At 36.0% G+C, this 16518-nt stretch overlaps 1 protein-coding gene and 1 pseudogene across 1 annotated transcript in view; one reads left to right on the top strand and one right to left on the bottom strand.

Moving 5' to 3' along the window:
* ZNF782 (zinc finger protein 782) overlaps window positions 1-9578 on the top strand; it is a 51889-nt gene extending 42311 nt beyond the window's left edge. The window contains 1 exon segment of the mRNA XM_025051677.1: window positions 9415-9578. Within this exon segment, the coding sequence (XP_024907445.1) occupies window positions 9415-9578 (164 nt within the window).
* LOC112485421 lies at window positions 7367-7485 on the bottom strand (annotated as a pseudogene).
* Window positions 9579-16518: the final 6940 nt, after the last annotated feature.

Below are 16518 nucleotides of genomic sequence, written 5' to 3'. Positions count from 1 at the left end.
CACACAGTTGATCAATGGCTTAGTAGTGGTAATAGTATTGTGATATTTTTGAGTTTATAGCCAAGATTGAAATTTTTCTGAATGAGGAAAAACTGCCCTCAGCACTGTTAATGAACTCCGAATGCCTTTGAAAGTCAGTTTTTGTTAGAAATTTGGTAATCTTTCTCGATTCAACTTAGAGTTATAAGGCAAAACAGTACTTATATGTGAAACTTATACCATGGTAAAGTCATTTCAACAACTGTTTGAATCACAAGTAATACCAGGCAGCTCTATACACTCCTGTTTGGTCGAAAATTAAAACAAGAAGAATCTTTGTTCCCACATTTTCCAAGCTCAAACTACTGTTCTAACAGCATTTTATTTAGACTTTGATGCAAGTATAAAGGAAATTTCCTTACTTCAAAATTTATTAAATCTTGCAGTTTGAGAAGCTGCTATCTAATATTTAATTGGAAGTGATTTTTCTGCAATGTAATGACATGTTTAGAGGCAAATATCTGAAGAGTCAAACAATTCTGTCAGTGCTTCCCTAGTACAATATATGTTCAATTAGTCATATACCAACACTCAGTATTTGGCAGTATGTATCTGTGTGGAAAGATATTTTTAAAGATGAAGTATGTAGAATCTCACTACAGAGCAGCATTAACAGGTGAACATTTGCAACTGATTTTGATAATAGGCGAAGTAACTTTGAATCCCAATTCAACTAATTGTAGAATTCCATTCTCATTAGTAGACCCATATTACATAAACTTGTACTTATTATTAGATCTAAACTTAGAATTTTATGAATAACAATTTTGTCTTAAGTTATTCTTTTCTTGTTAAGGACCTATGTAATAGTCTTCCTTTTGCTTCGTTCTCCACAAAGCCTACAATATGTAGTGTATCAAATTGCTGCCCTAATGGAAGGACCATGCTCTAGTATTAAGTTCAAAACCATATTAGAGTACTACAAAAGAATAATAAAAGTCTGACAGATCCAGAGGGATCCATTGATAATTCAATTGCTTGCCAGATAAAACTCATTATCCTATAATGGAAGTCAACATATCCCAGTGTTGTGAGTTAAACAGTGTCTCCCTGAAGTTTATGTCCACCTGGGACCTCAGGGTGTGACTTCAGTGGAAATAAGATCTTTATAGGTATGATTAAGGATTGAGATGGGATTATACTAGATTAGATTGGACCCTAAATCCATTGAGAATATCCTTACAAGAAACAGACAAGGATACACCAGGACACAGAGAAGATGATGTGAAAACAGGCAGAGATTGGAGTGATGTGTCTGCAAGCTGAGGAATATTGTGATGTGCCAGAAGCTAGGAAAAGAAAGGAAAGATCTTGCCCTAGAGACTTCAGAGAGAGTATGGCCCTGCTGACACCTTGGTTATTAAATTTCTGTTTTAAGCCACTAAGGTTGTGGTAATTTGTTATAGCAGCCCTAGGAAATTATTACATCTAGAATCTCTACAACATATCATGTAAAATGTCCAGCATAAATCAGTAATTACCTGACATGTGAAGCAGAATAATGTGACCCAAAATCAAGAGAAAAAAATGCCAATAGAAAAGGCTTAAAGAGACCCAGATGTAATTATAAGACATGGATTTTGTAGCTGCTGGTTTATTATGTTTAAATGTTTAAAGGAGGAATAAAAAGAATGAACAGATAGGGAAGGGGAAGTCTCAGCAGAGAAGTCAAATATAAAAAATGAACCAAAAGGGAATTCTAGAACTGAAAAATAGAATATCTGTAATGTTAAGAAATCACTGGGTGAGTTTGAATAATATATTTGAGATCACAAATGAAAGGGTTTGTGAACTTGAATAAACATGTATAGTAGTTATACTGAAAGTCAGAGTTAAATAGTTTTAAAAAAAATTAAACAAGGACTCAGAAATCTGTTGGAAACTGTCAACTGATCCAACCTATAATTGAGGGAGTGGCAAAATATCTGCTGTGGCAGGCAAATATTTGAAGAAATAATGGCTGAATATATCCCAAATTTGGTGGAAAATATCACCTTATTCATCCAAGAGAAGTATAGCAAAGCCAAACTAATAAGAAAACCACATCTAGGTACACTCTCACAAGTAAAGATAAAGAGAAAATCTTAAGAGATTCCAAAAAGGCACATTTGGGGACAACCATATAAATGACAACTGACTTATCAGAGACAGTGGAGGCCTGAACCTAAGCAAATGACATTTTGAAGTGCTGAAGGTGGGGAGGGGGCATCCATCAATCTAGAATTTTTATTTCATACAATAATTCAAAAGCGAGGGCAAAAATCAGTTGAGCATTCATTGTCTGCAGACCTTGCAACAGAAACAAACTGTTGTCTCCCAGGGGCATTTGGCAATGTATGGAAACATTTGGTCAACCCAAGGAAAATGGCAGTTCCTGGAGTCTGGCATGGAGAGGCCTGTGATGCTGCTAAACATCCTACACTACACAGGACAGCCCTTCACACCATCAGTGTAGCAATAGCTCTGGGACTGAGAACTGGTTTAAAGGAATTGTCTTAGAACATGCAATGATGGGAGAACATGGAGATTCCATTGTTTATTTCCAGATGTATGCTGGAACAGGCCAGCAGTCTCTAGCCAGAGGCTGAGCTGCTCAAAATTAGACCTCAGTGTTATGTAAACACATTCAGTTAATTCTATGAGGCCCTCGAGTGCTCTATATGTTATTGGATTTTAAAATGCTCCAATGCAAAAGAGAGCAATGGATAATCCTAGGAAATACATGCAGTGCTCTTGGGATTTAGGATAAGCACCAGCTGAAAAGGAAATGGAGAGTCAAGATCCCGGCATTGGCTCAGAAAATGTGGCTGGATTGATTCTTCTAATCAGTGGCACCTAGGAATTTCATCTTTCCTGTTTCCCCCATGAGCTCCACTATGTAGGTGTCATGATGTCCCAGAGTTTTCATCGGCTGTTCACACAGATAGCATCTGGGACCAAAAGGAACCCAGGGTAACCTCCTTCACCAACACTATGGCCCTCAGAGAAGACAGAGGGACAAGTACTCTAAGTAACTGTCCTTCCATCTGTGTCTCTTAGAGGTAGGAAATGTGAGCAAGCCTCCCTTGTCTACGCCATGGGATGGCCCTGTCACTCCCTACTGGCCCTAGGAAGGAGGTAGGACTGGAGGATGTGGACTCGCACACCTGAGCGCGTGCATTGAGCGCCTTAGCACAGGAGAGGGTTAGCCCTCTGTAACTTAGCTTGGGCTGTGGCCCCACTGAAGGTCCCAGGCCTAGGCTGAACCCAACTTGGGTAGTGGTTGTGGGGTAGGAGTGATGGGCAGGGATCCCAAGCATCTAGTGCTGCGTGGGGCTTATGTGACCTGCATCCACATTGGGCGGGCTATGGGGCAAGGGTGTGCCTACACTTATCCCTGCAGTGCGGAGCTGCTGCTTGGTCAGTCTTGCCTTGGTCTTGGCTTGGCCTGACTACAAATAGATAAGCTGATCCCTCAGCCTGAGGAGACCAGGATGGGGGAAGCCATGTTTTTTTCTCTCCCACAGCATTGTTGTTAGACATTATGCTCTGCAAGTGGCCCTGACAGATACTCAGGAACCAAGCATCTCTGGAGTGAGTTTTGCTGGGAGGATGTGTTTCACACGTGAATGCAGTTGGGCAGGGGTGGTGACCAAGGGATGAGTAGTGCAATGTGGCTGGGCCCTCTTATCACCATCGACAGGAAGATCTGAACACCATCCTGCAGAAATCCCCCAGAACCAGGCTGCAGTGATTGCTATTGTTCTTGAGACATGATGCTTTCCTCCTGTTTGGGGACAATTTATTAAATAAGAAAGCATCATTATCCTTCAGACTGAGCAGGCCTCACTGACCCTGCCACCCTACTCCACAGGCTTGGAGTCCAGGGAAGCAGCTTATCTGGGTCTAAATGTAGCCCTTGTTCCAAAATCAGGTGCCCTAAATACGGAACCTGAGTTTGAGCAAACTGCCAATTTCTTTCTGCAGACTTTATGTCCCTTTAAGTTTTAACTGATGGATGCTCTCTTGTGAAGAGGTTTTGAGAAGGGGAGCAAAGAAGAAATCATCTACTTGTTATAACAAGGTAGAGCCTTTGGAAAACTTGATGTCATTCAAATCAGCTTTTAAGGTTTGTGAAAAGTAAGAAGGACTTTCATTAAAACCCTGGGGCACAACTGCCCAGGTGTATTGCTGTTCTTCCCAAGTGAAGGCAAAACGATATTGCCCAGGGTTATCAACTGGAATATAGAAAAGAGCACTGCATCAATTGATTACAGTGAAAAACGTGCTTTCAGTGAGAATGAATGCTAGTTGTGTGGGGTTGAGGCGCTGAGGGATAACAATGTCTTTATTGCCTGGAGATCTTGGACAAAAATTCCATCCTCAGCCATTGGTTTTCTCATAGCTAATATAGGGGTGTTTCAGGGGCTAGTACAGGAGATAATGAAGCCCTGAGTCTTATAATCTTTTATTATGGGCTTGATGCCTTGGATGGCCTCTTTATTTATAGGATAGTGGTTAATTCTGAGGAGAGGTTTTGAGGAGTCTGTTTGAATCTTGATGCAGGGTGCTCTTTGGAGCCTGAAAATATCATTTGGAGATTTTGCCCCAAAAGAGGAGTGCCTCAGGAAGCAGCTGGGGACCCCTGTTGGGGGAAAGCCACATGGGCACCCATGCTGTGGCAGGGCCACGCTGGGCAAGGTATTTTAATGTGGTGCCACTGGGCTGTATGTCCCAACCCAGGAGGCTAATCACAAATGGGAAACTGGTCTGTGGTCACCATTGCTTCTCAGGACAAAACAAGCAAAGCACAAGGAGTTCTTTAATCATAAAGCATGAGCAGAGGCAAGAACTAAGGGCTGTACACTGACTATAGGTGCCGAAAAGTCCCTGTGAATTCCATTTGGGAGTCTGTGAAAGCCCCTAGGAGACTGAGCAATTTTCATCAGTGAAAATGAGTTAAATCAGTCAATGAATTAGAGAGGGTACAAAATTCCATCCTGTTCCTTGGCTCAGAAATTCTGAAACTTGCTGCTTCAACACACACACATTTCTATATATAATGTAAACTAAAGAGAAGAGATGAATAGTGAGAAAATTGCCCAGTTGATTCTGTTCTCCCCTCGTGTCTCTTCCAATAAAAACATACACCTGCGGGCCTAATAGTGTTCATTGATGAATTATTTGGATTATCCTTTGAATTGTTTGCAAAATCCATTTATAAACTATTGACCTAAAAGTAGAAGACCAAAGTGAGAGGCAATAAGCATTTATTTGAGATAGAAAAGAACAGCTATTTGTAAAGCAATGATTCAGGCAGAAACACAGTAGAGTTCTGATTAGGAGATGAAGGCAAGGAGTATTTATGAGAAAGGAAAGGGGAACAATTACATGAATAGAAAGAAAAAATTTCTACAAGTGCAGATAAGCTAACATGATGATGCTAATACTAAATATTTAAAATTTTCGGCCAGGTATTTATTATGTCCACTTTCTTCTTAAGCTGCAATGCTGCTTTAAGCCCAATTAAAAGGTTCTTTTGCCCAGTTTTAACATTCCAAAGGTTTGAGGAGTAAGATGTACAAGGCACTTTTTCTGAAATGGCAGCTTTGGCTCCAATTTAAAGTGGCTCTGTTTATATTACTTTTTATATTTCTTCCTTTTGAGATCTTTCCTTGAAAGCATCACTTATCAATCACCAGAAAGCAACATTGATCGTTTATTAAAAGCAGCATTGGGCTCTTATCTCCAGGAAGATTCATTACCAGTATATCATGTCCCACATAGAAGACAAAGTGGTATTATGTTTTCTTAGGATCCTTAGGCCACATTTGAGCAACAGCATCAAACAGAGGAAGTCTTTACCATCATTTCTTTAAGGGCAAATGTCTTCTATAGTTTCTTGAGGTTTTTCATATGAAGTCTCATAGGCCTTAGTGATCATCTCAAAACATTGAGCAACCAATATAAGAGTGGTGTCTATAACATCAAGCTATGCAAAACAAATTTTTATAACAGCAAAAATTTGTGTAAGAGACCAAATGATAAGTCCAATTTGAAGAACAGATCTGAACTAGGAGACAATACCTGAGGACAATCAGCTGAAGATATTAAAGAACCATGAGGTGTCAGTGGGCACTATATTTAATCACTTGGCTTGTGCCTGTGGTTTATCTAGTTCCATCTCTATTTCACCACAGATGTTTTATCCAAGTATAACAAGAGATATTAACAACAGACCAAACCCTACCTTGTTCACCTAGATGATCACGAGTAATTCTGTTATGTAATTTAACTCATGCAAGGGAACTTGTAGCTTTTTCCTGGTTGGCTGTTACTTTGGAGGTAGCTCCAGCATTTCCTCTAAGGTGTTTGATAAATTTCTAATCATGTATTTATTTATTTTAATACCTGCCAAAGGAAAAAGTATTCTTCCAGATCTGGTACCATTGCCGGTCATTGACTATGTGTGCAACCAATTGCATATTTTGACCTGTGAAGTAGGTTTAAAGATGATGCCCAGTGTTGAGTTATATTTCCAGGCAGAAATTAAGGGAGAATAGGAAACAATAACTATTATGGTAAGTGTTTGGCCTCTCATATTATTTGTGAGATAGGAAGGAACTAAAGTAAGGAAAAAAGGAAAAATAGTCTAGTTTATGCAGGCCTGGTCTGGGATCTTGGGTTACAAGTCCGTAATAGATGTCATCTGTTCACTTCCTAGTAATTTTAAATTTCAAATCCTTGTTGGTTGAACAGTCCATTTAGGTGCAAGAGCTTTCTTTAAATGGGAAACATGAATCCAAGTATCAACACCATTAAACTAGACCACACAGATTAGTTAAGAATACTTGATATGGTCCTTTTCATCTTGGTTGTACAAGAGTCTTTTTGAAGGTGTTTTTTCCACTATACATAAACACCTGTAAATTTTGGTGGTTAATTTCTTTGTCTTCTTTAATTAATTGGATACCAAAGCAGATAAATCTAAATGCATAGGTTGACCTGGTAAGGCTCTTGGGAACACTGTAAAAAAAGGTACCAGACTGATTTTTCCCGAGAAGGTTTCCATAAGTCAATTCTTGCTTCTTAAACCTGTCTGATTATATCTGGGAAAGCTGTCTTTCTCAAACATGACATTCTAGCCAAAGCCTTGGGAATAAAATTAATGTTTCCAATTATCTTGTTCTAAGGAGAACAGATTCTTATTGAATTTACATAAATAATTACATGGCCATGAAACTAGGAATACTCACTAAAAGCTTTTTTTTTTCTTTTTAGGTGAGGCAACCCTTGGTTGACCTCCAGATCGCAAGGACCTTGTCAGTTTACAATCCCTTATTTTTTATGCCTACATCACCTAGTCTTCCTAGGTGGTCTCCCATCCAAGTACTAACCAGGCCCAACCCTGCTTAGCTTCCGAGATCAGACAAGATCAGGCTTGTTCAGTGTGGCATGGCCATAGACTCACTAAGAACTTCTAAATTCTGGGGGGATCAGGACTGTTTTAGGTCTGCTTACAAAGGTGTAATTCACCAAATTGCTGTGGGTCTTAGAGAAACTTTTTTCTTATATATAGAAAACAACATTTCTTAAATATAGAACACAATTAAAAACTTAATATTTTAAATAAAAAGTCAAATATAATCGTCATCAGTTTTTTCAGTCACATTACTAATTCTTGTTGACCTCAATCTTTTCGTCAGTAGTTTTATGAATCCTGCTTTATCATAGTTCTGCAAATATCCACCAAGTTTATTGGTAGTAGCTAAAAGTTTATAAAAACCTGTATTTTAGTGTAAATGTTAGAGTCTTCTTCATGAATCTCATGAAACATCTTTGCAGAAACATTTTTGTAAAAGCATCAGAGTAAAACAATAACTGTTTATAAATGACAAAAATACTTAAAAATGATAATAGTTAAAGAATTGAGAGTTCATATATGCACACATATAAATGATGCAATTGACTTAGTTATCCATTACAATCTTAGCTTGACCACACATAAAATTTCTTTCTCAAGTTTCCTTTTCCACAACTTTCTGCAACTTTCATAAACCTTATGAAACTTTCATATACTTTTCAGCTATTGTCCCATATTTTTCTTTTTCTTTTAAAAGAGTCATTTTACTTTAAGGATAAAATTACTTTTTTCCCCTTTACCAAAAAACCCCGTACATATCCTTTATATCTTTCTTTATCCAAAAAACACATTCTATTTCTCTTTCCTCCAACATTTCCTCCAATATTTTTTATTATTCTAATCCCTGAGACACAATACTATTGGAATTGGACCAGTTAATAACACTACAATGGCTTCTAAATGTTTAAGTCAAAGGAATAGTTGCACATCTCTCCCTTTAAGCCAAAAGCCACAAATGCTTAAGCTTAGTAAGGAAGGCATGCCAAAAGCCAAGATAAGCCAAAGGCTAGGCCCCTTACACCAAATAGCCAAGTTTTGAATGCAAAGGAAAAGTTCTTGAAGGAAATTAAAAGTGTTACTCCAGTGAACACATAACTAATAAGTTGAAATAGCCTTATTGCTGCTATGGAGAAAGTTTTAGTGGTCTGGATGGGAGATCAAATCAACCACAACATTCCCTTAAGCCAGAGCCTAATCCAGAGCAAGGTCTTAACTCTTCTATGAAGGATGAGAGAGGTGAAGAAGAAAAGTTTGAAGCTGGCAGAGGTTGGTTTATGAGGTTTAATGAAAAAATTTGTCTCTTTAAAATAAAAGTGCAAGGTGAAGCAGGAAGTGCTAATGAAGAAGCTACAGCAAGATATTCAGAAGATCTAAGATAATTAATGAAGGTGGCTATATTAAACAACAGATTTTCAATGTAGATGAAACATCTTCTTGTATCGGAAAGAAGATGCCATCTAGGATTTTCGTAGCTAGAGAGAAGTAAATGCCTGGCTTAAATGCTTCAAAGGACAGGCTGACTCTTTTGTTAGGAGCTAATGCAGCTGGTGACATTGAGATGAAGCCAATGCTCATTTACAATTCTGAAAATCCTAAGGCCCTTAAGAATTATGCTACATCTACTCTTCCAGCACTCTATAAATGGAACAACAGTTTGGATGACAGCACATCTGTTTACAACATGTGAGACCTACTGCTCAGAAAAGATTCCTTTCAAAATATTGCTCAAATACAATGCACTTGGTAACCTGAGAGCTCTGATGGAGATGTACAATGAGATTAAGGTGGTTTTCATGCCTGCTAACATAACACCCATTCTGCAGCCCATGGATTATAAGGAGTAATTTTTACTTCCATGTCTTATTATTTAGGAAATATTTTTCATAAGTTTATAGCTGCCATAGATAGTGATTCTTCTGATGGGTCTGGGCAAAGTAAATTGAAAACCTTCTGGAAAGGATTCACCATTCTAGATGCCATTAAGAATGTTCATGATTCATGGGAATGGGTCAAAATATCAGCATTAACAGGAATTTGGAAGAAGATTCCAACCCTCATGGATGAATTTGAGGAGTTTAAGATGGCACCGGAGGAAGTAACTGCAGATGTGGTGGAACTAGCAGGAGAACTAGAATAAGAAGTGGAGCCTGAATATGTTACTGAATTGCTGCAATCTCATAAAACTTTAATGGATGAGGAGTTGCTTTTTATGGATGAGCAGAGAAAGTGATTTCTTGAGATGGAATCTACTCCAGGTGAAGATGCTATAAAGATTGTTGAAATGACAACAAAATAATTAGAATATGACATAAATTTGGTTGATAAAGTAGTGGCAAGGTTTGAGGAGACTGACCCCAATTTTAAAAGAAGTGCTTGCATAAGTAAAATATTATCAAACAGCAAAACAAAGAAATCATTTGTGAAGGAAGAGTCAGTAAATGCAGCAGGTTTATCGTCTTATTTTAAGAAATTGCCAGAGACACACCATCCTTCAGTAAACACCATCTTTATTGGTCAGTAGCCATTGACATCAAGGCAGGACCCTCCACCAGCAAAAATATTAAAACTCGCTGAAGGTTTGGATAATGGTTAGCATTTTTTAGCAATAAAGTATTTTAAAATTTTTCGACATAATGATATTGTATACTTAATAGACTATGGTTTAGTGTAAATGTAACTTTTATATACACTGGGGAACCTAAAATTTGTGACACACTTTATTGCAATATCTGCTTTATTGCGGAGGTTTGGAACCAAACCTGCAATATTTCCCAAGTATGCCTGTACTTGTTTCAGATGTACAACTGCAAAATCACCACAATAAGTCTAATTAACATTCATTACTGTACATAGTTATAATTTTTTCTTTTGCTGAGAATTTTTAAGATCTCTCTTAGCAACTTTCAAATATAAAATACAGTATTAACTGTAGACTAAACAATTTTTGTGCTTATTTTTAAATTTATTTTTAAATTTTTATCTTTTGACCCCCTTCACCTATTTCTCCCATCCTCACCCCCACCTCTGGCAACCACCAATTTGTTCTCTGTAACTATGAGCTTAGTATTTATGTATGTAAGAATGTATGTATTTATTCATTTTTAGGTCCTCATATAAGAAAGATCATATGGTTTTGTCTTTCTATGTCTGACATTTCAGTTAGCATGATACCCTCTAGGTTCACCCATATTGTCACAAATGGCAAGCTTTTATTTTTATTGGTGAATAATATTTCATTATATATATTTCATTATATATAATATTTCATTATATAATATGTACATATATACATATTACAATTTTTTTCATCCATTCTCCGATTAATGGACATTTAGGTTGTTACCATTTTTTGGCTATTGTAAATAATGCTGCAGTAATCTTCACCCATATTGTCACAAATGGCAAGCTTTTATTTTTATTGGTGAATAATATTTCATTATATATATTTCATTATATATAATATTTCATTATATAATATGTACATATATACATATTACAATTTTTTTCATCCATTCTCCGATTAATGGACATTTAGGTTGTTACCATATTTTGGCTATTGTAAATAATGCTGCAGTAATTGTTAGGATGCAGATATCTTTTTGAATTAGTGTTTTCATGTTCTTTGGATAAATCCCCAGAAGTGGAATTGCTGGGTCATATGGTAATTCTATTTTTATTTTGTGGGGAACCTCCATAGTGTTTTCCATAGTGCTGCATCAATTTATATTCCTACCAAGAGTACTCAAGGGTTCTCTTTTATCCACATCTTTGCTAATACTAGTTATTATTTTTTTTGATGATAGCCATTTTTAAAGGTGTGAAGTGATATAACATTGTGCTTTTGATTTGCATTTCTCTGATGATTAATGATGTTGATTATTTTTTCATGTATCTGTTGGCCATCTGTATATTATCTTTGAACATATGTCTTTAGATTTTTTTCCTATTTTTAATCAAGTTTTCTTTCTTTTTTTTTTTTGCTATTGTGTGAGATATTTATATATTTAGGGTATTATCTCCTTATCAGATAAATGATTTGCAAATATTTTTCCCCATTCAGTAGGTAGCCTTTTCATTTTGTTGATGATTTCCTTTGCTGGTCAGAAGCTTTTTAGGTTGATGTAGTCCCACTTTTTTTTTTCTTTTGTTGATTTTGCTGTTGGTATCAGATTTAAAAAATTATCATAAAGACCTTGTCAAGGAGCTGCCTGTGTTTTCTTCCAGGAATTCTATGGTTTCAGGTCTTATGTGTAGTCTTTAGTCCATATGAGTTAATTTTTATTTAAGAGGTAAGATAGTGGTCAAATTTCATTTTTTTTTCTTGTGGCTGTCCAGTTTTCCTAACACTATTATTGAAGAGACTATCCTTTCCTCATTGTATATTCTTGGGTTTATTTTTGGGATCTCTACTCAGTTTCATTGATCTATATGTTTATTTTTACTCCTATACTATACTTTTAAAATTAGTATAGTTTTGTAATATAGTTTTAAGTCAGGGACTATGATGCTTACAGATTTGTTCTTTCTCAAGACTGCTTTGGCTATTCTGGTCTTCTGTGGATCCATACAAATTTAGGATTATTTGTTCTATTTCTGTGAACAGTGCCATTGGAATGTTGATAGGGATTGCACTGAAATCTGTAGATGACTTTGGGTAGTATGGACATTTTAATAATATTGATTATTACAATCCATGAGCACAGAATATCTTTCCACTTATTTGTGTCTTCATTTTTTATTAATGTCTTGTATTTTTCAATGTATAGATCTTTTACCTTATTGGTTAAATTTATTTCTAGATATTTTATTCTTTTCAATGCAATTAAAGTGAGATTTTCTTAATTTCTCTGACAGTTTATTATTAGTGTGTAGAAACATAGCAGACTGTTGTGTGTTGCCTTTTTATCCTACAACTTTACTGAGTTTATTCTGTTAAAAGAGACAACAGGTAAAAAATGGAGTCATTTATGCTAAACTCCACATAACCAACCTGAGACTTAATACCTAAGTTAATCACACTTTCAGACTCTCCCGGGAAAGAAATCTTAAACTAGTCAGTCTGGAATTATCTGGTGAGCACTAGTGAAGTAATCTGTCTGATAGATCCCTGCTGCCCCTAAAGGAAAGTGACTTTGCCACAACTAATCAACTTTTGCTTGTATGACTTCCTTGTTCTTCTCCCTTCTGCCTATAAAAGTCTTCCATTTTGTTCAACTCTTCAAACTTGCTTTGTATCTGCTAGATGGAATGCCACTCAATTTATGAATCATTGAATTAAACCAGTAAGATATTTAAAATTTACTCAGTTGAAATTTGTTTTTAACAATTCTCAGTTTAACAATTCTCAGTAAAATTTACTCAGTTGAAATTTGTTTTTAACTGTTTGTTGTTGTTGTTGGAGTCTTTAGGGTTTTTTAAAATATATAATGTCATCTGTAAGTAGTGACAGTTTTACATCCTTTTCAATTATGGGTAACTTTTTATTAAATTTTCTTGCTTAATTGCTCTAGTGAAAACTTCCAATACTATGTTGAATAAAAGCGGTGAGAATGGGAATCCCTGTCTTGTTCCTGATCTTAGAAGAAAAGCTTTCAGCTTTTCATCGTTGTGTATGGTATTAGCTGTTGGTTTGTCATATTTGGCCTTAATTATGTTGAGGTACGGTCCTTTTATACCCTCTTTGTTGGTAGTTTTGATCATAAATGAATGTTGAATTTTGTCAAATGCTTTTCTTTATCTATTGAGATGATTACATGATATTATCCCTTATTTTGTTAATGTGGTGTATCACATGGCTTGATTTGAGGATTGTTGAGCCATCCTTGTATCCCTGGAATAAATCCCACTTGATCATGGTTTATGATCCTTTAAATGTATTGTTAAATTTGGTTTGCTAATATTTTGTTGAGGATTTTTGCATATATGTTTATCAAGGATATTGGCCTGTATTTCTTTTCTTGTGGTATCCTTGTATGGTTTTGATATCAGGGTAATCCTGACCTCATAAAATAAGTTGGGAAGAGTTCTTTCCTCTTCTATTTTTTTGAAGAGTTTTAAGAAGAGTTGGTATGAATTCTTTGAATGTTTGGTACTATTCATCAGTGAAGCTTTCTGGTCCTGGACTTTAGTGTCTTGTGACAGTTTTCGATTGCTGATTTAATCTTCTTACTATTAATCATTCTTTTCAGATTTTTTTATTTTATCATAATTCAGTCTTGGTAGATTGTATGTTTCTAGGTATTTATCCGTTTCTTCTAGATTTGTTGGTGTATAATTGTTCATAATAGTCTCATGATCTTTTGCATTTCTGTGGTATTAGTTCTAACATCTTTTACATTACTGATTTTGAATCCTTTTTTTTTCTTGGTGAGTCTAGCTAAAGTCTTGCCAATTTTGTTTATCTTGTCAATTTTATCACATGTTTAGATTCATGTAACCACCAGCACAATCAAGATATAGCACTCTTCTATCAGGTCTCTATCTCTATAGTTTTGTCATTTCATATAAATAGAATCATAATATATAACTTCCAGACTGGCCTCTTTCAACATAATTCCCTCGAGATTTATCACAGCTGTTGTGTATATCAATAGTTGTTTTTTATTGCTGTACAGTATTCCATAATACATAATGTGGATGTACCACAGTTTGTTTATACTTTAACCCATTGAACGACTTTTGAGTTTCCAGTTTTTAGTTATAACAATTAAATTTGTTACAACAAAAAACCCTGAACAAAATGTACAAGTTTTTGTGTGAACATGTTTTCATTTTTCTAAGATAAAGCCTAGGAGTGAGATTATTGTTGTATGGTAACAGTATATTTAATTTTGGAAAAAACTGCAAAAATATTTTCCAAGTAGCTATACCTTTTTTCATTCCCATCACCAATAGATCTAATTACTCTGTGCCCCAACTAGTGCTTGTTATTGTAAATATTTTAAAGGTTAGCCATTCTAATAGGTACCTCATTTTGGTTTTAACATGCAGTTTCATAATTTCAAACTGTTTTGAACACCTTTTCATTTGTTTATGTGCCAGTATGTTCTGTGCCTGGATTTTAATGTATGGAGATGACAAAGTGATGACATGGAATGGTCAATGACATTGAAATAAAAGTTTAATAATATTACCTACAGTTCCCCTAACAATGAGAGGCACAGTGTACCACAGAGGGCCATGAGAGGAATGCCATATTTGGTAAAGTCAAGGGGAAAGTCAAAGCCAGAGCCTTTGTTGGAGTTTCCATGGGAAAGGTAAAGCTAGTCAGAGTAAACTGTTTAGTATTGTCTAATTTGAATCATTCTGGTGGTCTTTAAACTAGAGGGGTGATCTCAAGTTGTTTAGTACCCGGCTCTGGGATTATTAAGGCTGAGGAATACCGCTTCCTGGTGTACTGGCCAGCTAGAGGAGGTATAGCTCTGGATTGTTTGCATATCAAATGCATGCTGTCAGCTGAGTCATTTGCCAGTTTTTAAGAATTGACTATCCCTGGGAAGGGCAGTTTTTCCCCAGCAAAAAGGGTCATTTAAGATATCAAAATATAATATACGGAAAATTAAAAATTATACACTATACATTGGCATATTCTCATTGGTAAATTTTCTCTTTATGCCTTTCGTCCATTTTGTAGTGGATTGTTTTCTTGTTTAAAGAATTCTTTATATAGTGGGGATACAAGTCCTCTGTCAGATATATGGTTTGCAAAAATTTTCTCTGTAGTTTGTATTTTCATCCTCTTGCCATTGTCTTTTAGAGAGTAAATGGTTTTCTTTGATATTTAATTTTTTCTTCTATGCATCATGAGTATGTTGATGACTAAGAACTTTTTGTATAATTAGTTCTGGAAGAATATTCCCCATAGCTTCTTCTAAAGTTTTACAGTTTTACATTTTTTAAAAATTTATTTAAATTAGTTTCAATACATTGGTTAGAAATATATATAGTTCATAAAACGATCCCCTCAATTGCTCCCTCCCTCCCCGGACCCTCCACCTAGCCCTCATATTAATGATAACTACATTCCCTATGCCGCGCTCCCCATTCCTGTGACCAACTATCAACTACTAATTTGTACTTCTTAAACCCCTCACCCCATTCTAATTTGTACTTCTTAAACCCCTCACCCCATTCTCCCAGCCCCTCACTCCCTCCTCCCCTCTGCCAAATTGTCTACTATATTTGTGAGTCTGTTTTTGATTAGTTTGGTCTTTTCGTTCCTTAGATTCTGCATATAAGTAAAATCATATGGTATTTATCTTTCTCTGTCTGACTTATTTCACTCAGCATAATAACCTCTAGGTCCATCCATGTCACTGCAAATGGTAGGATTTCATTTTTTTAATGGCTGAGTAATATTCCTTTATGTATATATGAACCATAACTTCGTATCTAATCATCTGTTGATGGGCATTGCTTCCATATCTTGGCTATTGTAAGTTGTGCTGCCATGAATATTGGGGTGCATAGATCTTTATAAATTATTATTTTGTTTTCTTTGAATAAATACCCAGAAGTGCAGTTGCTGGGGCAAAAGGTGTATCCATTTTTAATTTTTTGAGAAACTTCTAGACTGTTTTCCGTAGCGACTGTACCAATTTGCAATCCCACCAACAATGTATGAGGATTCTCTTTTTTCAGCATCCTCGCCAACACTTGTTCTTCTTTGATTTTTTGATGATAGCCATTCTGACAAGCGTCAGGTGATATCTCATTGTGAAAACGCTCTTTTTCTAAAAGCTCTTATAAATCAAAGGCTTTGTGTTTCATAACCGCTGTGTCTGAAATAGGCAGAATCCTGATTCCCTCTTCTCTTTGCCTTCATGCTGTAGCAACCTTAATCCTCCCAATGGAGGCTTCTAGCTGAAGAGGGAGTAGGGCACAGCTAGGAAGGTTGGGAGAACAGAAGCGTATTTATAGAATTCAAAATATAGAAAAGTTGAGATAGTTTCAGATTGTCTTTAGTGTTAAGATGAAAATAATCCGGGTGAGGAGGCGAGCAAATGGGAAAAGAGGCTTTAGGAAGGTGGTCAGGGAAAGCATTTCAGAGGTTGGTCTTTCTTCCTTGATCCATGATT

Source organism: Pteropus alecto, unplaced genomic scaffold (assembly GCF_000325575.1).
Source record: "Pteropus alecto unplaced genomic scaffold, ASM32557v1 scaffold138, whole genome shotgun sequence".
Taxonomy (NCBI): domain Eukaryota; kingdom Metazoa; phylum Chordata; class Mammalia; order Chiroptera; family Pteropodidae; genus Pteropus; species Pteropus alecto.
The sequence above is the reverse complement of the archived record's forward strand: the minus strand, read 5'-3'. Positions and strand labels throughout refer to the sequence as shown.